General features: G+C 39.7%; 1 protein-coding gene across 1 annotated transcript; it reads right to left on the bottom strand.

Moving 5' to 3' along the window:
• Positions 1-145: 145 nt before the first annotated feature.
• On the bottom strand, positions 146-21,179 carry vapb (VAMP (vesicle-associated membrane protein)-associated protein B and C). Its single transcript, XM_030420427.1, has 6 exons — positions 20,898-21,179; positions 13,555-13,707; positions 7,091-7,194; positions 5,693-5,773; positions 4,610-4,789; positions 146-2,804 (listed from the first exon to the last, which is right to left on the bottom strand). Exons 1-6 carry the CDS (start codon positions 20,953-20,955, stop codon positions 2,649-2,651), a joined length of 732 nt encoding a protein of 243 aa, XP_030276287.1. The 5' UTR covers positions 20,956-21,179; the 3' UTR covers positions 146-2,648.
• Between the last annotated feature and the right edge of the window lie 2,466 nt (positions 21,180-23,645).

Genomic DNA, 23,645 nt, shown 5'->3' on the forward strand with positions numbered 1-23,645 from the left:
GTGACAGAAAATCGCATCAAAATGAGAATCTTGAGAATTTTTACCCACTCAGAGGTTGAAATCTTGCTTCTCTCCCACCTTGAATTAAATCATGTTGTGTGATTTCATAGATGTTCACCTTGTAGCCAGGAAATGACTTCACACGGATTGGTAGGGGCTTTATTCATTTAATTTATTAAGATGCTACATAGTCCAACCAGGTTGGGTTGTTTTTATACACCAGAGAGACTACTTGACTAGGAATATTAATCTTCTTCTCAGATAGACTTATTTATTTATTTATATACATACAAAACAGTTTCCCGACTGCTTACATTGATCACGGTGATGGTCAGAGACTCCAGAACAGGTCAGTGTGTAGTGTGTTTTATCAGCCGGGCCTGGATCAATTAGTATTCACATCTAATTATTTTTGTTTGTTCAATCCCATTTAGAGCACCACTTTGAGGGTAAATTCGTCAAATAATCAAATTACAGCATATTGTGTTGTTTTGAAATAGTTTCCTTGTGTGAAATATTCCAACCAGGATTCGTTGAACAAGAAGAATTTTCTGCAAGTACTACATGACCCAGGTCTGATATTGCCCCGAGAGGGGGCTGTAGCTCAGGTCTGCTCCGCCCTCCCTCTAAGCAGCAAGTCATCCTCAACCCAACAACTTAACAGAGATACAGTGGAAACACAAGTTCATGTTTTAAATCTCTTCCCCATCAGTTAGATCCATTGTCTTCGACTCCACTTAACATAAAAAGATGGTGGCATTTTGTCACTTTTGCAAAGGGGGACTACACTCCTGCCTCCTCATATAACGTGGACATAGTGTGATAAGAATATGACCAACTTTTCTTTTTCCAACACTCTCCACTGCTGTTTTTTCCTTATGCAAATTTGGAGATGAAACAATCTGAGAGTTTCTCTGTTTATTTATTTCTGACAAAAAAATAACCATTGGCTTTGGAACAGTACAATGTCATCATGTGGTCCCCTCAAGGGTATATAAGCTCGGCTCTATGCTTCTTTTTTTTTCTCCTCTCTTGCTTGAGAAAAAAAAAAAAAAAAAAAACCTTGTATGCTGCCGGAAGATCAAATAGAGACACTCTTAATCCTAGTGCATTAAAAATGAACACAACTTCAAATGCAGTGAGGACGAAGAACGTTAATAAGCAACGGATAAATGCTGAACAAACACCAAAAAACTGAACACAGGCCTGCAGTGGGGTGAAAAATGAAAAACGGCAAAATGATCAGCAGTGGAGAGCAGGCAGCTTAAAACACTCACATGATCTCTGACATACATTTGCCCCAAACAACATAGAATGTCAACAAATGTATGGCTCAGTAGGAAAATATGAGAAAACAAAAAAAGAGCATGAAAAGACCAAGGTCTCTTTGTTAACAGGACCTCGGTAACCAGTTACTTCGACATGCACCTTCTGTCCATTTGTGGTTTCTCACTATATGTATGCATGCTTTCTGTGTGCGTGCCTGTGTATATATATGTTAATGTACTGTATGTATACCTCCGTCTTGGCCTGAGAATAACTTGCCCAAACAGGTCACAAGGCAAGACTTTCATCTGGAGATCATTTACAGAAATGATCTAATCCTACAAGTCTGGAGCTCATTTCTGGTAGCTGCAATATTCTTCGTAAATGCTTCAACCCTAAATGACAAAAATAATTACTTAAAATCATAAAAATGCAACAAAAACACAAGAGAGTGAAAGAAAAACAAATCAGAAAATGTAGTTGTGCAAACCTACAGCCAAATTACATATTATTATCACCATTATAAAAGCTATTAAATTAGATTCAAAAAGTCCAGATGCAACACTCTTGTGTGAACGCATGCAATCAAACATCCCCCCTGACAACTGAGGATGTGGTGAGCACTGAGTGACAGGTGACATGAGTAAGGTAGAGTGAAAATAAAAAGGACACAAGGATAGAAAATACCTATGGTATAGTGTTTCATACACTGATCAAGGTTGCTCTACAATCAAAGACAAGCCGATTTTACAAAGCCAGCGATTGGAGAAGTCAGTTTGATAGCCCTGTGTGAAACCCCGACTGTGTGTGTCATCTCTCTGGTTAATCCTTTCCTTAAAGGGGGTTTAGCTGGAAGGAACACCTGGATATACTGTACAGTGGGGGGGAGAACGTATACATATACATAGGCTCTGGCCTCCATCATTTAGAAAAAGAAACAACGATACACTAAAATGACATTCGCACAACTGCAAACTGACTCAGGCGCACCAACACTACCTCGCCGGTTTTAGAAAATCCATTGGTTTGAATCACTAGCATTAAATCATGTTTTTCCAACAACCCCCCCCCACCCACCCACAGAACCAGTAATCTGTATACATGAAACTTTGGGAAGAGGGCCAGAATGATTATGTGATGATTACGTAGAGGCAAGACCTGTAACAGTAGGTTTGTTCATTAATGATGAATCATTTCGTCTTCTTCTCTTTTTTTTTTCTCATACATTACTTTTGAATTTTTTTTACATAAATGAGACTGAATCAAAACTAGTATCACCCCCCACCCAGCGGATATGGCATTTCTGATCCAAAATCCCAGATCCCGTGTTTGTTTTTCATCCCCATCAAAGCATGCTGCGGCCGGCCGAACTGCGCTGCCGTCTACAAGACCAACTTGCCCACGATGACGCCCACTATGAAGAAGAGCACGATGAGAGCCACCGTGCGGGCGCTCAACCCCTCCTCTTTCTTCATGCCAACCGAGGAGTGCTGAGATGACATCATGTTGCTCTTCCTCATCCGCAGTCCGTCGTCCTCCTGAGATTGGGCGAGAACGGAAAGTGTGTAAAGATGATTGAGAAAATGATGAAAGAATGGAAGTGTGTGGGAAGAGGGGGAAGGGTTGTGGTGGTGAAAAGGAACGGTCAGTCGGTCAATCAGTCAATAAGATAAGACAGTATTTATTTACTAGCTCAAAGAAATAGGATCTGCTTAAATCTTCATCTGACCAAATCCCCGGAGGACGGCACAAGGCGCCAGGCTTTAACACACTTCATTTCCCAGCAGCGGGTGGGGGGGGCTCTCTGTTAGTTTAATCTCAGCCGCAGGAGCAGCCAACAGTCGTTCTGCCTCTGGCAAGAACTTAAAGGGGAGGAGTTGGTGGTGGTGTTTGAGGGGAGGATGACTATTTCTTTGCTGTCTGTGGTGTGTGTGTGCATGTGACATATTTCCAACCAAACCTTAACAAAACCCAATTTCAAACCTTGCTTCACTGATCGTTTGTGATTGATGTCATTCTCATTGATTTGCAGAGCTGCTTTACGAGCCTTGAGCCCTGAGGTCTGCCGCCGATTATGGATATGAGCGGTTCCACTTAATGCAAACCTCAATCTTGAGTTACTGTCTGCTGAAGTTAAGCAAAGGGTGGAGGACACAGCATCGTAATTTGTGTGAATTAAATTTCCATTTCATTTGCTTACCTTGATTGTGAACATCAATCACAACAAAAATAACCCAAAGAACGCAGGTGTGTGACGGATGTTGACTGATGTCATCTGTTATTACGATGATCGAGATTGAGGAGGGTTTTTTGCTCATGTTCTATCTGAAGACAGGTTGTTTGAACTGTGCTGTGTGTAACAAAGAAACACCGTAAAGAGCATTTATCAAGAATTTATCAAAAAAAATTTAGCAACAATTCTGATGATTAAGTAATCATTTCAGTCATTCGGTCAGGTTGGCAGTAAGATGTCAGTTTAACAGGTCTGCAGCTTTTCAAGACCAAAGTAAAGCTCCTGTGTGCTGGAAAAGTGAAGAAGCATTGTTTTAAATCTCAAACTGTCTAGCTAATGTGTAGTTTTTATAATTTCTGAATTTCCACAGTGTTATAAATACATAAAGATCAAAGTAAAGGGGGAATTTCACAGACACTGAGATGAGAAATTTAAAAGCAGTATAGCACAACTTGTAAACACTTACTGCCAAGCAATCCAACATAATAACAGACTCCCTTAAAAAAACAAACACGTTTTGTGAGTTATGTTAAGGAAAACTCTATTAATTGGGAGGCTACATCATATTATTCATCCCCATAAATACATGAGGTAGTTCCTTTCTCTGTATAACACAAAACATTGTGTCAGTTTGACCCAGTGTGTTGCAGTACCAGCATGTAGGCTATTTGTGACTAGATAAATTGTACATCACAAGAACAAGGTGACATTTATTTAATGAGTTAGATGATTGTTTAAATCATTATCTCACATGGATAATGACGTGAGATGCATCAGGATCTGTCTGATTTAGCTCAGCAGGTGGTTGACCGATCAATCACATCACAGGTTTGCTTTGTAGCAATTAATCTAAGCAGTGAGTAGCAATGTTGGAAAAGAAAGAAAAATTATGTTTAATAACAAGGACATGTTTTGGCCAACAGAGTCTGCATCCATTTGGAGTCAATTTAAAGTTCTGTTCCTCAGCTTGACTTGTATCATAAATAAAAGTTTTCATTCTCCACAAAATAAATGTCCCCTCTGTGCACAAAGGGTGTATCTGTGGGACTGAAGCTCTGGCTTTACTGCCTTGGAAAACCATTCAAATGGTCCTCGTGCCATCACACTCACCCTGATCTGTTTGTTTTCTTCCCGTAGCCTCTGAGCCTCCATCTGCAGCCTCTTACACTCCTCCATGATCTTCTTTACTTCCCCGTCATCGAGGGTGGAGCTCATTGACTTTGGAGGCAGCGCGGAGGGATCTGACTTCAGCAAGCTGGACGACATCATTTTGTTGGACTCCATGTCGTGCTGGAAGTGGGTCACAGGGCAACAAGATATAACAAAATAAGTTTCCAGTTGCTGCTATAGTGTCTCCATGGCAATTCTGTCCCATTACTTGGTTGGCAGTGAGGTGACATTATATATTTATATTCGGAGACGTGCAGACTTTCATGTAACAGTCCAGTATATATGCACACACTGGGCTGCAGGAACACAGAGTCCCTATCTTTATGTTTGTTGGAGTGTTCACTCAGGGGTGTCTATCATAAGTGGATCAAGCTGGTTTCCATCAGCATTACCTCTAACAGACTCTGTGGTGCACCGTTCTAACTGGGAGCCATGTGTATGTATCACACAGCACGTAATGAATTGAAAACAACGACTACAGGTCCTTTTCCCTCCCTGTGTTCATGAAACCAGCAGAGATATTGTCTCTGCAGCTGTGTGGGGTCTGAGAGGAATCACAACAATAATAAACTGCATGTGAGAATGAACAAAGTGGCCCTCTGAAGGGCACTTGATGCCTGAGAGTGAGGCGGAGGAAAAGAATGAAGACTAAAATGGGACTATTGAAAAAAAGAGAGGATAGAGACGTAGAGAGCAAAGGCAGGTACAGCGGAGCTTTAAAGCGATGGGGTTCTGTAAAACAACAATAAACATCATCTATAAATAATGCAGCTTCTCCTTGAGTCAAATACTAACAAGCAAACATCCACAGAGAGAAGCAATAAAGGGAATAAATCCAGCAGCACAATAGATAATGAATGACAATTAATAATACATTGTGACACCCTGCTGAGGCGTGTGATTTTTTAGGGTATGAGCAGGAAGCACGTATCATTCCCTATAGTGTCTGAGATGTAATTGTAGTGACAGTGAAAACTGACACGGTGAGGCAAGGAGAGAAATGAGGCAATATTGCGTGCTCACCGTTTTTTCGTTCTCCACTGGCATGTCAAACACACACCTCAGCTTGGAGTCCATCAGCTCTTCTGGTTTAGCCTCCTTCCACTGGAGAGACAGGGAACCAAAAATAAAGACAAAAAGACAATCAACGTATTGATGCTCTTGTTATGTAATCAAGGCAGAACAATCTATTGTGTGTTTTTCCGTGTTACGTGTTTATATCACATCAGCTTGGATTCTTCCTGGTTATAAGCCAGTGTAAAAGCATGTTAGGAATAAAGACAAAGGGAAGGATGTCAAAACAAAAGCACCAAAGGGAGTGTGAGGAGGTAGCTGCCCACTGATAATGGCTCAGATGCACCTCCTGCTGTCAGAGGGTCTGAGGCCAATGAGAAAAAAACACCAGACAGAGATGATGGATAGAGTGTTGTCCAAGTTTTGTATGTATCCGTGCAGTAAGGTGATTTTATTGTTGCCCACTTAACAATTTTTTGTCTGTGAGAAGTCTTTTGAGTCTTGGTTATGATATGATTTGGAGATTTTAATTCTAATAACAGACGAGGTTTAACAATATAGAATAAGTTGCGCTCAGTTTTGATTGTTTTCTTATGTTTGAATCAGTCAACTTTAAAGTTTGATTTAAACATCAGGGGAATTACATCAGGGAAAGTTGTGAGCGAACATCCCAAATAAGCAGTCTGATGTTTACGTAAAAAAAAAGAAGAAAAAACTAAACAAAAAGTATCAGTGAGTAGGATCATCTTTTTGTAAATACTCATTCAGACTCTGTTCTTTATCAATTTACATTTTAAACATTTTCATAAACAGCTGGACTGTTATCAGGGAGATCTGCTCTGTTCACTGTTCCCCAAATGTGGTGTAAATCAACAATGAAGAGAAATTAACCACCAGGAGGACTGCAGTCTGTCTCTGTTGTGCTTTAAATACAACTTCAGGGTCACAGGCTTGCACAGTAACCCGCCAGGATTCAGGCTCTACTTCAGTGCAGCTTCTCTTTTGTAAGAGTCATTCTGGTTGATTATGTGTGTCTGTGTGAGGCACAACATCATACCAAATGCTCTGTAATGATGATTTACTGTAAGTATGTTGGCCAGTGATTGCAGAAATGACTTCGAGACCACACACACTGTAAGGACCGGACTGAGCTCATTGTGTTTTATATTGCTGTGTGTCAGCACTGCGACACAGCCTCTCATCCTGGCTGAGAGTTGCTGATCCATTGCTTCTTTCCTTACAGTTAATCTGTATGAATGTATTTCCTGTCCAGAGTTGATTACATTGTGTGCTGTAGGAGTAATCCAGTTACATATGTGTGCAAAGCATTTTAGTTTTAAAGCATTTGTGGCTAAAAGATGGTTGGCTGATGGTGAAAGATGATTTTAGGAAGGGGGACACACTCACCACTCCCTCCATGTCGGTCATGTCAGGAGGTGCTAACAGGGACTGGACCATGAACTTGTGTTTGCTCTTCTCATTGGGATCGTAGTCAAAAGGCTGCAGCATAACTGAAAAACAAAATGACAGACAGCGTCAGCATAGGAAGGAGAGCACAAGGTAAAGACTTCAGGATGTTTTCTCCCCCCCTTATTGAAGAGAAATGTTTAGGCAAGCTGTAAAATCACAGCAAAGTGGAGTGTTTAGGATTGTTAAAATGACTGAGGACTGGTTTTGTAATTGGGATCACTTCAAGGGCTCATGAGTAATCCTGCAGGGTCGTGAGATAACCAACGGGATGGGAAAGGAGAAAAATATTGTTCTGTTACACAAAGTTGTATTCATTTTGTGTGAACAGGGGCAAATTCTTCTTTAGCAGCACACTGCATATTAAATGTAGAAATTTATCTACCAAACACTTAATGTAATTTAAAAATGGGTTCACAAATTCAGACGGAAGATTCATATGTTCAAGTATTATTTAAATAACTGAATTCAACTAGCACAAATCAAACTTGCAATTTTTGGATCTTTTGGTGTGTTTTCTATCTGAATTTGTGAGACAATAAAATACTTTTTTTTTTTATTGCCTATTTACAAAGAGGGTAACTCAGAACACATGACTTTAGATAGATTGGTTTTCAAAGAAAAATATCAAAGAGCTAAAAATTCAGTGGTATGTGGTGTGTTATAAAACAGAATACTAAGTTTAAGGGGAAACATGGAGGGAGTAATGGGGCTGATGTGTGACAAAGGTTGCACCTCAGCCTCAACAGTGTGAACGGGAAGTCCCCAACGTAAATATTATATACATTTTCTTACAGTGTGAATCCCTCAGTTTTATTTCCCTCTTTTTATTCCCCACCCTGTCATCCTCAGGACACTGAGACAGAAACACAGTTTGATTTGTGGCTACAATCTGCCTCACCAAATACGAAACAAACACTTATGGAATGCCAGCGATTAGGCCGTAACTTCTCTTTGTCAGCAACTTTCCATCAGTCTCCCTTTCTCAACTGTGTCGATTTCTCGGATTAAAGAGGAATTAGTGAGTATCAAATACCCATGTGTTTGTCAAATGTTAAAATAGGGCCTTCACGTCTTCAAGGCTCTGGGCTTGCTCGGAAAAACTGGTGGAGATGATTTATTTCTAAGTTAGTGTTACCATGACAGAGAAACACTGACGGATCTGCTAATACCCCGGGGGGTAATCTTTCTAACAGCTTCCAACCCCGTCCTTTTTCTTTCTTAACATTACATATCGCTCTAACAGAAAGCAGGTGTGGGGTTGGAATACTTCTTTAACCCATCACCACATCAGTCGGCTCAGTCAGTGGTGTGTTATTTGATGTCATTCCAATGACTGAGAAGGTATTTCAAAGCTGTAACAATGATTTACAATGATAATTTTCTTATGTTAGCATTCAAGAGCAGAGGGGATGGAAGTGGAAATTGATTGGTGATCTGTGTCTCCTTTGACTTCAGTTTTTAAATGAGGGTGTAATTGAAAGGCATATTTTGACATCAGTACCAATGCCTGCGTGATTCTTTGGCTTTCACTAGAAACAAATGACCTCCTAATTGAAAAGCCGGCACAGCTATCAGGATGGTTTAATATACGACACATGCCAATTCTCCCCAGAGTGGAAAACCTCAGAGATGTAGTGCACCATTACAGCAATCAGGGCAGTTCAATAATCGCAAACCAGAAACAGACGGCATGAACAGATTGAGAACGTCCTGTTTGAGTCAGACCCAATTTGCAGGGCCATCTACCTTTGGTCCAAGGGGACAATACTAGAGAATGGAGGCAGGGAAGCATGTAAGTTCTTTGAGCAACAGTGAATAAAATGAAAAAGCCAGAGATTAAAAAAACATGGCACTGTGGGGGAGAGGGGATTTTAAATCATCTTTGATCTCCAGTCTTTGAATACTCTTTCATAAAAAGCTACTTCTGCTAATGCCACGGTTTAGTGTTCTTTCTTCACACTGGACGGCCATTTATAAAGCTCACAGAGGCTAACTGTAGTCAACACGGTCAAGCAGGATGGTAATCGCCTGCATGCTTGTTTATGATGAATGGAACCATTAGAGGGGTGAGGAAGGGAGGCAAGAAAACTTTCCTTTCCTGCCTCTACTTAATTGTGTCCCATGAGACGAGATGCTCACATGTTGGCTAACTGTTTACCTTGAAGTGCTTACAGAGTTACACCCGTGGTTCCTGTTCCTTCATAATGACAGCACATACACAATAGAATTATTACAGATAAGCCTCTACAAGATTCACTACTGTAGGGCTGCAACTAATGCACATTTTCATTATCAATGAATTGTTCAAAAATTGCTGTTTCCTAATTAAATCAAGTAACTGTTTGGTCTATGAAGTGTTAGAAATAAGGTAAAATGTGTTTTTCAAACGTCTTGTTCTGTCCAACTGACATTAAACACCAAAGATATTCCATTTGCAATAATATAAAAAGAGAGAAAAGAAGAAGCTAGAACCACAGACCATTTTGTAATTTTATGCTTGAAAATGTACCTAAAAGCAAATTAATTATCTGTCAATCGACTAGGGTTGCACAGTATGGTTAAAAAACCAAAACTCATCTAAAGCTTTCATATTAGGCAGGCTTGGTTTGTCTAAAGTATTGAGCCTTTCTGTGAGTATGCATGTACCGGATGTGTATTAATATAACATGGTTTATGAAGTATTGTTAGTGAAAATATTGCCCCCTGGAAGAGAAACTACTGTTTTAATAAACTGCAAACAAACCAGCCAACAAACAGATATTATGATTGTTGTTATATTGTTGTTTATATCATTGTTTTTGAATCACAAATGTAGTTTTTACTGAAAAAAAACAAACACAAAAACTATTGAGGTCACGACAATGTGACAACTGTTGGGGTCTGTACCAAACAAACGTTTTCTTACACCTGTAAAATCAAGATTTGTACAGCAACAATTCATTACAGTGCTGTTTGTCAATCATATTATTCTTTATCAGGAACTGTAATTTGGATAACATTTCGATTAATTCTTGGGCCCAACTATCAACTAAAAGATTAATAGTTTTTACTCTTCTTAAAATCTGTGTCTCAATTCAAAACAGAAGCAGTGTTTCTGGTAATCTGTCTTACATTCCCATTTTCAAAGAGTTATGTCACTCAACTTCGATAAAAGTACAAAACTTAAAACTTAAGCATTTCCCTGACCCTGATTTAATGTTAATACTTGGCAACATAGCAGGAAAAAAGTTGGAGGAAAAAAAGGAACAGATGTTGTGCCAAAAAAACAAAAAATAATGTCTTTGTTCATCGATCAAAGCACTGCGCTGATCAAGAACAGTTAAGAACAAGATGTGAGGTGAATTTGCTTTGTTATGAAACAATGCAACACAAAACAAGATATGATTTGACTCATAACACTATATGGCTCATTGTTACACCCATATTTATAACAGGACCCTTTTCATAGGAGTCTCACATGTGAGAAGTGTGCTCCCCTTCTACTTTGTCCAGTATTACTCAACACAAAAACCTGGTCAAAGAGCAGCAAACCTATTGAGACAGCATAGCGTGGGAGTTAGGAGGAGAGTGAAGTCAACCAGAGTTACAAGCGATACAGGCCTGGAGGGAAAACTCACCAGGATGTAAGAGCTAACTCTCATAAAAAGTATTCATATTCAGACTTCTCAGGGTAGCCAGATCTCACACTTCTAATTGTGCTCTCCTGGGCCCATCTAATTCAATAATATTCAAGAGAAAAAAAAAAAACTGATTTACATTAGGGAACCTTTGTAAGGGTGGGAAATACCAAAAAAAAAATCAGCTACCACTTAGAGACAAAGGTGTGTTATAAGAATCTATTCGGTGGGTAAAATAGCAAACTGACCAAGTGTGTCGCATATTGGCAGAAATGTTTTGTCTATAAAGACAAAATAATCAATTTCTTGTCCTGTCATAACAAAGACGTACGATAAATGAGTGTAATTGGAAGCTAATGATACTGATTTAACTGACAACTGAAACACAATAATTGCTATTCTTTTATTGTAGTATAATATTTTGCCTTCTTGCTCTTTTGGTATGTGAACATGTCCCCACTATCTCAGACAAACTTCTGACACATTCTCAATGGAAGCTCAATATTTGTGGACACAAGGATTTTTTAAACATTCACACCACATATTTTTCCACTGGATGCTGCTACATAACACCAATCCACCTCAGCAACATTCCTGTGGTCATGGCTACATTGAACATATACAGTTACAGATGGGTTAAGCTTCAAAAGAAGTGTGTTTATCCTCAGCTGAGCCAGCAAATGACACATCTCGAGGATGAAGGTTTTCTTAGGCAGACTGCTCCCTTGCACCCTGATGCACGTGGATGTCTATGTAGCCTTAGTGCTGCTTTGTTAAAAAATTACAGGACAGAAACACGAGACAAACTGAACTGTAACAAGTTATAAATCATCAATATGGATAGTGTGATGTTAGTTTGGTGAATGACTATTTGTGCTTTGACAAAAGAACAACAACAAGCTGTCAATGTAGCACTAATGTACAGCTATGTTCACTGTGTGTCAGTTAATAAATGCATTAGCTTCTCAGTTTCCACTGTTGTTTCCTATCTGCTGGAAAAGTGTCAGGGGTGAGGTCCTTGCTGGAAACGGAAAACAGATTTCGGGTTACATGTGGTTTCAAGCGGTACCATACCAAAAGTACTCTGGGCGAAGTGAGGCTTGTGTGCTTCCTCATCAATTCATAGTGCTACAATTGGCCAAAATCTCCACAGGGTAACTTCGAGCAATACTTTTACATTGCTCTACAAAGAGGCAGCGGATATTTATTCCTATATCACAAAATTGATGCTGTGCAATAACCTGCTATTATGCAACTGTTATGTTATGATGTGAAGGCCGTGCAGTTCCTCACAGGTGTTTTCATTCATTTCGACCGATCAGATCCCTGCTCATATTGAATGTGGTCGGTTTATTCAAGAAGGGACAGTGCAAATTAATAAAACACATGGTATAGCATGTGAAATAATACTAGAATTAGTCAAAAGGTTAATTTTCATTTGTAAGTCCCCTGGCTATGGTGTTAAAATGGCTGATCTCTTTTTGGCTCCATTGCAGGCAGAGTACAAGGCTGTAGGTACGTCACTGAATCTCTATCAGCTGGTAATCAATAAGCAGCATACAGTGGATATACTGTGTTACCTTTAATTTAATCTTTTCCCAGCTTTTAAGTGCTTTAAGACAATACACTATCGTTACATTTGGATTAAGCTACAACAAGCCATGTGAAATTCTAACTGGCATTAGTGACACAAGCCGTTTTGTTTGCCAAACTGAAATGTGAGAGGTCCAACGGGCACCGGGTGTGGAGCACAACCATTAATATTGTTTCTTGTCCCACCCTATTAGGTGCAATTAGGTGCATTAGGAGTCATAGAAATGTCAATCGGTACTGTACACACCCTCTCCTGAGAAGAGGTCAACTAAGATAGTTGAAATCACATGAACAAGTTTAGTCATAGCGTAGAGTTTACTGTCAGTGCGCAGGGCCTTTAATAAACCAGCAACTTAATTTGTGTTTCAAGCACACAGTATCTGAACCAAACCACCTGTTTTCCTTCTAAGTAAACAAAGAGGGAACAAATCTAAGGTCTCCCTGAACACAGATTGGACAGAAAGTTGATACCAGCCATGCCATGTATTTGCCTAACTACATTCTCAGAAAAGCAATCTCCTTTTGGGCCTCAAACCTGTGACCTTTCTCAGCCCAATATGGGCTAAAAAAGATGGCAACTGACAGAGCAGACTGTGCTGATTTGTCGCTGACTGCAGGCCCCAGTGACACAGTTTGCAGTTGTTGACACCAGATCAGGGAGGTTGTAAAATGAGTCTATGGCTGTAAATGGCAGAGGTGGCACAGAGTGGAAACACTAGCCTGTACCTGTCTCCCTCGAAGTGCACGGCCGGGTATGAGGCCTGCCAGGAGGGACTGGGCTAAGAGGACGAGGGAGTGCAGGGTAACAGGAGAGGAGTAGCATGTGTGGTCATGCAAATAGCCAACCCATTTAGGATACTAGAGAGATTGTCAAGATACAAATACTCACATTTAAGAGGTTGGAATTTTTACTTTTCTTCATTAAAAACTTACTCAAACTGTGGGTCACTGATGCAGAAATAAGAGTGAAATTAATTATGATTTTCAGTTTCATCCATGTAGTGTATCTCAACAAAAACAACACATATCTATCACACCTTACCAGATACTATACCTTCAAGTTCACTATTTTGTCTGACCAGCAATCAACTAATCTTTTCACTGTAGCAGCTACATATAACTTGAGTGAATTAACTTAACTTTCAGGCAACTTTAATGACCCAAACTCAATCTCACTTTCTCAATCATTACCTGAGACGTGGATTGAGGTGCCTGCATCGATGATTCCACTGTTTGGCCGCACACAGTACCGGCGCGGCGCTGTCGTCTTCACCTTGAAACACACATTCCTGTCTGTCGGGTTCGAGAGCTTGAGATTTGTGGTGACCACGTCTGAGAATGGACCTGTGAAGACAGAAGATAAACACTCATTACTTTAAAAACATTAAGTTCTCTTTAATAAAATACACTTTTATAGAAGCTATACAACATCCTCAGCAGACAGCAAAAGCAAAAAGGATTATCAAAGACTGTTGATGCAAAAAAATATATAAAAAAAGGCAGAGACAAAACTTGCAACTGCACCAGTCCCATTAAATGGCAACAAATCATAGGAATATCAATTCAAACTTTTAATTTTGATCTTGGCCAAAAAGAAGTTGTGATCTCACTCACCACAAACATTAATTTCAAAATACTATTAGTCAGTTGAATTGTTTGAACGCCAAATGGTTGGAGAAAATGACACATGTACTCAGACTGATGGAGAATAAAACTAGTACTGGCAAATAAACTCAAAGGAGCTTTTAATGTGTGCGAACTGAGCCGTATGAAAGTGACATAATCGAAGCAAATGAGAGTCTTTTAGAGAAAAACGACCAAAATACATCAAAATGCAAATCCATCATCTGCTGCTGCAGAAAAGGCACCAGTCTGAATGAACACTGACAAACAGAAAAATAAACAGCAGAGCTGAATCAGACGGAGCACTTTATATAAAATGAAAACAGTACGTCTCCACGCCGACAAATCAAGGAAGTGGGAGCTTCATTTGATAAGCATATTGTAATATATGGCAACATTCATGTAGAAACACCTGTGAACTATATTTCAGGAAATTCTGCTGAATATTCAACACAGTAAAACACCTTTACACTGTGCAGAAACAGGCTGATCTGGGCTTTATTTGGGTCCAAGGTTAAAATAAATTAGATGACTGAAATGCCTGTGGGTAAAGCCTATTAAAAATGTGACCTGTATGTTAACACATTAAAATGTTAACTGGATGTGACTTTAATTATAACAAATTCAATCCACTGCCCGCGCTTTAGACCTTCTGCCACATATTTTCTTTATTTGACCTGACATTTGGATAAACAGAGTTTTACTGCCAGTGCAACTAATGCAAGTTTGACTTGGAGTTGTCCGCAAGTTAAAAGAATTCCAGTCTGTTTCTCACATTACACCCTAATGTGATACATCTCAGTGATACAGCCTGGTGAGAATTGATCTGTTATTATGTCAAGAATGCACAAGAAACCATCTGTTATTTCTTTCACTTTTAACATCAGATATGATTGAAGTCAACTATCGATGTCTCGTCTGTCCACTTGATTAAGAGAATCAATTCTAATATCCATTTACCAAGTTCTGTAAAGAGTAAACAGCATGTACAAATCTATAAACCACAGGCTCCTACCACTGCACAACCATGATCAGAGGAGCTGATGCAGTTTGGCCTCAGCTAATTACAGCTATCATTGTCGATGCAGGCCACATCTCTCTGAGGCTCTCACGAGGCCAGATGTATTTAGCTGCACACATTTGTCAATAATGCAGAAAATCCTTACAACAAAAACTGCAAAAATAACACTGTGCCATATTTAAAGGTGAGCGAAGGTTAATTGAACAAGAGATCTGGTTTTTACAGGGCAAGCCCAGTCAATAACTTTTTTCATGTTATTTTTATGAAGGTATGTTTCTGTTCTTTTTCACACATGTATCAGCAACTTGTATTTTAACTGTCTGGTAAATTGCTAGTTTCATTTAGTTTTGACACTTTTTACTGGTTCTTAACCTTATGAAAAATCCTTGGTGCACAGCAGCCACATCCAGTTTGTCACTAATCATTTCTATTGGCCATTAAATTATATGGTGGTCAAGGTAATTCTCGACCTCGACTAATGTCTGAGTCTGAGGGAGTACAGAGAAATGGGGACGTGACAAAAGGGAAATATAGGAGAGGCATAGGAATAACCAACAACTCACCCACCAATCACCCTGCATGGCCCAGCTAATCATAAATATAACAGGCTGGGCACTCTGGATGCCCGTGTACTCTGTGGCGGCTGATTGTTGAACTGCCGCTGCTCACTTGCGTGTTTGTATTGAGATGTGCTACGTTCCTGCTGCAGCACGGCTCCTGCCTGTTTACATGGAGTTTGCCTCTGATTAATATCAATTAATAAGATGAGAGAGATGAAAATAAGATATTCCTTCAACTCCTTTGAAAGAGCGAGAAAAGCAGGAGGGGGGGAAAGAGAGGGTGGGAGGAAGAGAAAGTGAAAGTAAATGAAAAATAGCACCCATGAAAGAAACTGCCCCTCAACTGTTTTGTGTATTGTCTTCAAGTCTGTGACACATTTTACACATACAGACATTAAAACTGTTGTGAAATGCTGGTATGATGTGGATATGTCTGTCTGCATGTCATTTTCAGGTGTATTTTGCCGAAAACCGCACGCATGTTGCGGTAGAAAAAGGCGAGACTCCAAATCTCTAGATCACTCTAGACGCAGCAGCCACCCTCGACACCTGCGTGATAAGCGCAACTGTTTAGAGCTTCAAAGCTTTGGTAAGAATTGGGGCCCTTTCATTAATCATGTACCTAAATACTTTGCTATTATTGTGATCATGAGTCTAATACAGTGTTGTCACGGTACTGGAAATTTTAACTTCAATACAATACTTTTGTACTGTGTTGGGGCACGGCATTTTAATTATTGATTAATAGATAAATATAAACAGGGTATTACATGACAACAAGATGGAACTTTTCTTTACTTGGAGAAAACAGTATAATGACTTTAGTAAACATAAAATATTAAAACTTTTTGAGGAACATTATTTTTTTTTTTCTTAGATTAGAGCTTTGAAAATCGTGTGTGTCAATATTCAGAACTGATATATATCAGTATATATCTTTCTTCAGTTTGATATTTCGGACAACTCCAGTCTAATGAAAGTCATGGAGAGAAGGGAAGACGTCTGCCACTATCCCCACCACAAAGTCTCAAAAGCCAACTTGACAAGCGAGCGTTGAGCAGTTGCAAGCATGGAGGATTGAGCTTGAGCTTTTCACGTGAGCACAACACCAGACCTGTTTGAATTGCTGCAAAAAATATAAGACGTGGGCAGCAATCATAGTTATTGCACTCACATTCAATACCTGCCACAAATGCAAGCATCAACTCGCACTTTGCTTCATTCTAAAGTGACGAATGAAGTGACTGAATTTCCTCTTTGGTGTAAGGTTTTCTTTTCATTTTGGTGGTAATGACATTAACAGAAAATCTTTCGGATATGAGACCTCTTTCATGAGTACAGTAAGAAAAGTACCAACACGTGCAAACTTAATCTGGCTAATGCATGGACCCTGGAGAGGTCCAGAGTCTAATGAGTCTTCTTCGATATTATCAGCACATTACACATATTGTAGGCAGTGCATGCTCACTTATATCCCCAATTAAATTCCAACAAATCTCATTTTGTATTACCTAAGTGCTCCCTCACAAAACCACAGTGTTACATGTCATTAATTTATTCCTGTTTTTGCTGGCAACAGTTTCTTTAATGACTCCAGAAACTGCATCGCCCGATGTATCCAGAGAGCTAACTGGCAAACGTTAGTCACTCCTGTGTATTTCCAGCACCTCTGTCGAGAGCACAGCTAAATCATAGTCAAGTGAGAGGCCGTGACGAATGAATGTATGACTTCCCAAACTTAGCGAACAGGGTGCCAATACCGCACACTTTACATCAATGACAACTTGGAGAAACTTCATTTTGGAACTTTACAGTAATAACAAACATAAATGAAAATGATTCGATCGCTTTGAAAAAGGTCTTAACTTATTTGCAGGAAATGTCACTTTGCCCTTTATATCATACACATCACATTTAGTGACCCTTCAGCACATTAGTAGACATGTGTATTGGTTGATTTAGATTTTGAGACACTGTAAATATTCTCTGGAAAAACACAACTCATTATGACTTCATGAAAGTGTTGACATTGAACCGAGCCATTTTTGAAAAACCTCCAGTAATCCAAATTAGATTTTCACCTGTGATTTATGCTACTATTACAAACCCCCAAAACTCCAGCCAGGACAAGTCTTCTAATCATGTATAGTTTTCTTACAAAATAACAAATTAGGCCACTATGGTAGCTATTACAGTGAGCAGGTCCTTTGCAGAGTTTAGAGAGGCACACTTGCTGTGTATGAGAACCTGGAGCTATTTCAGAATTAGCACATACACCAGATTCAAGCTAAAGTTTCAGCTCAACAAACATCCAAAGCAACTGACACTTCCCTTCCCCTTTGAGCAAAGACAGAGAGGAAATTCAGACCCTCACAGGCTTGGCTTGACTTCTGAAGGCTGTTAATGAAAGGGACTCACGCCACCGACTACTGTACACCTGATCTACTACTTCCTGAAAGTTTCTCGGGATAGCGTCCAATTCACAATAACCACAAACTGCAGTTAAAAACTATTATGAAGAGCTGATATTTGAAGCTGTCGTCTTTCAAGGTTGGATTTTATGAACAGCTGATAAAAAGTGAGAAGCCGGGATTTTTTTTGTAAAGATATGTTAGTAATACCCCTGACGAAGTCCAGTCTCTAACACTTTAAAGTATTTGGCCAACAGTTGGCCTGAGTCTAGGTCTGACAACTTGCTACTAAGAGACCTACTATCTATTTCCTGAAGTGTCACACTGCATGCCTATGTATTACTTGCAGCCTGAGCATTGGCATGTGATTTGTGGTGTCGTCTAGTATACTGAGCAGGCACATAGGTCCTTCTGTCTGGATAACACTCATGCATGCATCAACACATCTGATCGGACACTTGATATAGGCATATGTAACATACTTCTGCTGATGGGCTGGTATCTGTGGACCGCTTCTATCTCAGTTCTAAATCATTGCACAAGGTGTATTAAAGCATAGGTAACCATAGCAACAGTGTGTCTGCTTCATGCTAAGTTATAAGTTGAAGGATGAAGCTGGTGGTGTTCTGGTTTTACTTATTGTCAACATATCTCATCAGAACAGCAAAACCAACAACAAATTCGTCGTATTAGTATAAGAATTGCCTGTGTAGCCAAAGCTTGATATAGCTTATTCGTGTTATACTGCATGGCATGTTCCTTTAGTATGATGAATGTGATATATATTCAGTCAAGCCAACACAGTCTTTTGATCCTGTTAATACTCACAGCCACATCAGATATGTAATCTTCGGATGAAAATGGTCCCAGTATGAGTATTGAGAGATGGACTAACACATTACTCCTTTTGGGTCTTTTCATGACATTTGTTGATGATAGGAACTAGAATGGCACTCATTAAAGCGCATACTTCGACCGAGTCCCAACAATTTCCTTTGATCCAATCAAACCTAATCCAATATCAAACTCAATATTCCTTAATGTTAAACCACCCAGAACTACTTAACTATAATTTAAGCTCAACAGATATAGAAGCCACACAAAGTTGCAATCACTCATAGAGTCAGCTCCCTAAAGATCCATGCATAATTGAGAAAAAAAAAAATCCAGGATCCATTAATATGTGCTGATATTAAAACACTTTATTTTTTAGATTGTAATGCAGAAAAAGACACAGTGGAATAGTTCATAATTATTTAATTCCGGGTAACTTTAGTATTAAACTGGTAACTAAGTTTATTGTTTCACTGTAAACGTTCCTTCCTCCGTCACACCCACCCAAGTCACAGTCTCTTCTTCACCCTGCTGTCATCAGGCAAAAGACACAGTAATATCTGCTGCTGTACCACCACACTGAAGACCGTCTTCTTTCATCAGGCTGTGAGACTCCTTCACTCATCTTCTGCACCCCACCATTAAGATAACATTTTTGTCTTGTGTAGCAACAAAGAGACTACAATTGGCATTTTGTCATAAAACCCAGTTCTGGCAAATACATGAACCTTGGACCTTAATATGTCACATGAGTTTGATAACCAAAAATGAGGGGTTGATTGCTTATATTCCTTCCTGATATCAATATTGGCCTCGCTCCCAAAAATCAACTATCGCTCAAGCTCTACAACCTCTGTTTTGTTCATTATTTCCCTATATCGTGGACAATTTACATCAATCCAGGTCCTCCAATATACTTAATTACTATCTGCAACACATGGGTGGCTCAAGCATAACTACACCTTAACCTGTTGAATACATGCATAATGTGCCATTACACTATAATCAAAGTAAAACAACAAATAAGGCAATGTTGATGGCCAGCAATATGTTACTTCCACCTTACAGTTCACATACTTGCCGAAGTATGTGACTTGCTGAAGCTCATCCAACTCCAAAGAACCCCACTGGCCTTTGGGGTAAACAGTGGCACATTTCTACGTGTTTGGTTCTTGGAATTTCGTTTTGATCTGATGGGTGTTTTGAGCATCATCATTTGTTTTGCATTTGGGAGACCTACAGCTCATATATCCAAACCTCATTACTGATTAGTGTTCTCTCAATAATTAAAAAACATATGAAACTATGAAGAACCTTACTTGAAGGCTCAAGGTGCAATACTGCAAACTGTGGCAGGATCTCTGTTATCTGTTGCAAAACATAAACAATAAAACCATACGTTTATGTAACATTATTTGGGCCTAAAGCAACGTGACATCTTGCAGCAAAATGCTGAGTTTTACTGAAATGTCTCTGAGCGACTGCAAAGCCCAAACGATAAGGATGGTGGGCATGTTGATGAGCCGCAGTTAAGACATATTGAGCAGCAGAAGCTGCCCAGTTATTTGGTCCTGTGAGCTGTCACGTTATTAAATGACAGCTGGCTGGCCAACAGAGCGAGACAGCCAATCAGAGAGCGTGCTGGTGTTAGCTAGCTACACCTGCTAAGGATGTTGCAGCTTATGTGAAATGAAAGGTTGTAAATTTAAAAGCCGATTACGTTGTCACATATTTTTTTACGAGTGCTATTTCCCAGTGGACATACGCTCCGTGTCTCGCAGTCGTTAACCGGTTCTAATAGCATTTGCTGCAGCAGAAATGTGTGACAGGGCCTGGCTAGCCTAGCCGTCGGAAGCTAATCCAGCTAGCTACCCAGCTAGCTGGCTAGCTAGCTGCCGAGCTGTCAGTTGACCTGCCGTCCTTTCAGAGCAGTCGTATTCCCTTCAAACGAGGGCGATATTGTCGAAATGTGAAGAGCGGCTTCTCTCCGGTGTGGTTACCGTAACACTGTCCTGCCCCCCCTTCCTAACCCCGCAGGCAGAGGCAGCTCCCCCCTCCCGTCCAAGCCGGGCCCTCCCCTCTTACCTCGGAATTTCAGTTCGTGCTGAGGCTCCAAGAGCAGAACCTGTTCCGGCCTGGCCATATCCCAACAGCTGGAGCGGGGTTATCGCACTGCAACCAGTTCCTGTCGGCTACCCCCGTGTAAGGATGTTGTTGAGTGTCGCAACGTCAATAGAGGTATATTATCAATGAATTCGCTGTGGATATCCTGTCCCCCCGGTCACTGGTGCTACTCGAGCTACTAACGGCTGTTGTGATGCAGCAGGAAGGGACTGAGAGGCAGCCTGGTGACGTCACTGCCTCTGCATAGCCACCCAGCGGGGAGGGTGACAGGGTGATGATAGGTGATGCCAGGGTGCACCCAGGGATAGTGGGGCCACCACCTCAGTTTTTATAACTTAAAGTGAAAGAGGGTGCCTGAAACATGCAAGTTTTCTACTCTACTACCTGAGTGTGAAATAATTATGAAGGGTGCAAACTTGCTGACTTGACTCTAGATGATTAATAATTTAATAGGGATGCCACTTTCTTTACATGTGAATAGTTTTTATTACAATACAACATCCTTGTGACACCTGGGAATTCGGCAAAGGCTTTTAGAACCCTTCTGGTTGGCTTTATGTAGGCTACAGGTAAACTAACCGTGTATTATTTATCAGGTGCTAAGATCCCTTACCTTATTGTACCTGAGGATCAAAAGTAATTTTATGGCAAAGAAAAATGTAGGCTATATCATGAATATGAAAAGTAAGACTACCTATGGGTGGGCTGATTATCAGCCTGGAGGATTATCGTTTTTTCTGATCACTGGAATCATCCGATGTGCAACATTGCCTTTGATGCCACATGCAATCTGCAAAGTAACCAGTAACTAAAGTTAGCAAATAAATGTAGTGGAGTAAAGGTACAATATTAGCCTCCACAATGTCATGTCATATTTGCACTTTAGAACAGTACGTAAGAAAATGTATTTAGTTACATTCCATAACTACTTGTATCCCACTACACACAGTTGTTTTTCTTCACATCCCAAAAGTAATAGTAAATCTATAAGAACCATTTAACAACCAGATTTGATTAAAATATCACATGTAATCTAATACTGGAATTTTTTCTTTTTTCTTTTAAAAATATTTTTTTGAGTTTCAATGTAACATTTTATATTATTTTAAGGGGAAAAAATAAACACTTTTTGGGCACCTAAAAGATAACATAAATGAATCCTAAAAATGGTCTTACATATACTCGGTTTGTTTTCCTATTAATCCAAATGATTTCAGATTATTATAATCTGTTTTTTTTGGTGCATTATGAATGATCTCACCGGGATATCTTGAGTTAATATAGCAGAACAAACACAGGTGTAAAGTAATGATGGCTCCATTCCAATTAGGTGGATCAATGAGCCAGTATGCACACTGCGAGCACTCTAGCACACCTGAGCATCTGATATATGATATGCATTCATGATTAATGTTATTAGTCACACCTGTGTTTTACTGGCTGGAGGTATGGCAACAGCGCAGAGTAAGACATTGTGGAACACTCTCATGCTTTCCTGGATAGAAAGCAGCTTGATGGCAAATTGAGTAATTGGAACTGCACCAGTATTATGATGTACCTTTAATTAATTTCATAAATCAGTTTAATTTTCACATGTCAAGTTAGCCTTTATTTTCTCCCACTTTATACAGGTTCCAATTTTCTGTAATGCTCCAATAATAATATACCGATATCTTAGAAGTATGAGCAGTTAAAGTTACAATAAAATATTCGCCATCTATCTAAGTCGAATTCCAAACAAACAGGGTCAGCATATTACCAGAATAACCACTTATTGCCACTAACTGTAGCAGCTGTTAGCTTGATAGCTAAATCGGCCATGCAGTTAGCAGCCTAAACTGGAAGGTGGAAGCAGTGGAGGAGTGTTGGTGTTGTTGACACACTAACACAGGAGCTTTGGACTGCCAGGAGGAGGATTTCAGGCCTGGTGGGTGGAGGTATACTGATATTCCAACACATTCTGCTAATCATTTTAGCTTTCCAATTTTTTAATGCTTGAAACTAAACAGTAAACATAATTTGCTAATTTAATCCAGAGCCAGGTGTGCAGGAGAGGGACGAGTGGACTGAAAGCTGCGAAGAAAACTTAACAAAAATAAATGGATCTGCGACTTTTGGTAACTAGAATAAATGTCACAAATAGATCAGGTCAGACAGTTTGCTGGAGTTTGCTTATCAATTATTGAAAGTTTGAAACTAAAATTCTTACATAGTGCACCTTTATTGATTACAGGTGTGATCACTTACAGTCATTTCATTCATGTTTTCCACTAATCAGATAGTTGTTAAGACATGCTTTGCAAGGACAGTTGTAATTGGAACAACAAACATTCACAAACTGTTCTACCACTGGATAATTTTAGCTGTAGACCTACTTAGGTTCAGTACAGGATAGAAAGGTTGTTGAATAAGTGTTCTGCTCTCTCAGCACTATTCAGGGTGCAGTGAAAAGACCTCTGCCAGTCAAACATGTATCTCAAGTGTCATATTTGTATATATAGCCAGGCGGCAGGCTGCCAACTGAACAACACAACCAATCGCTAACAACATTGTCACTTTATCCCCAAGGAACACATTAATGCAGACATCTCCTCTGGGACACAAGGGAGTGAGAAACTTCACACAAAGAGGTTGCATGAGAATTTACACACTCACTCTTCCCCTCTCTCTCTCTCAAACACACACACACACACCACAGGAGGGGAAAAA

The sequence above is a fragment of the Sparus aurata genome, chromosome 6 (genome assembly GCF_900880675.1).
Source record: "Sparus aurata chromosome 6, fSpaAur1.1, whole genome shotgun sequence".
Lineage (NCBI taxonomy): Eukaryota > Metazoa > Chordata > Actinopteri > Spariformes > Sparidae > Sparus > Sparus aurata.

Excerpts from the sequence above, each read along its gene's own strand:
- vapb (XM_030420427.1), bottom strand. The coding sequence starts at position 20,955 with ATGGCCAGGCCGGAACAGGTTCTGCTCTTGGAGCCTCAGCACGAACTG. Across the intron at positions 13,708-20,897 it reads GCACGAACTGAAATTCCGAG|GTCCATTCTCAGACGTGGTC; the intron begins GTAAGAGGGGAG and ends CTGTCTTCACAG. Across the intron at positions 5,774-7,090 it reads TGACCGACATGGAGGGAGTG|TGGAAGGAGGCTAAACCAGA; the intron begins GTGAGTGTGTCC and ends CTGTCTCTCCAG.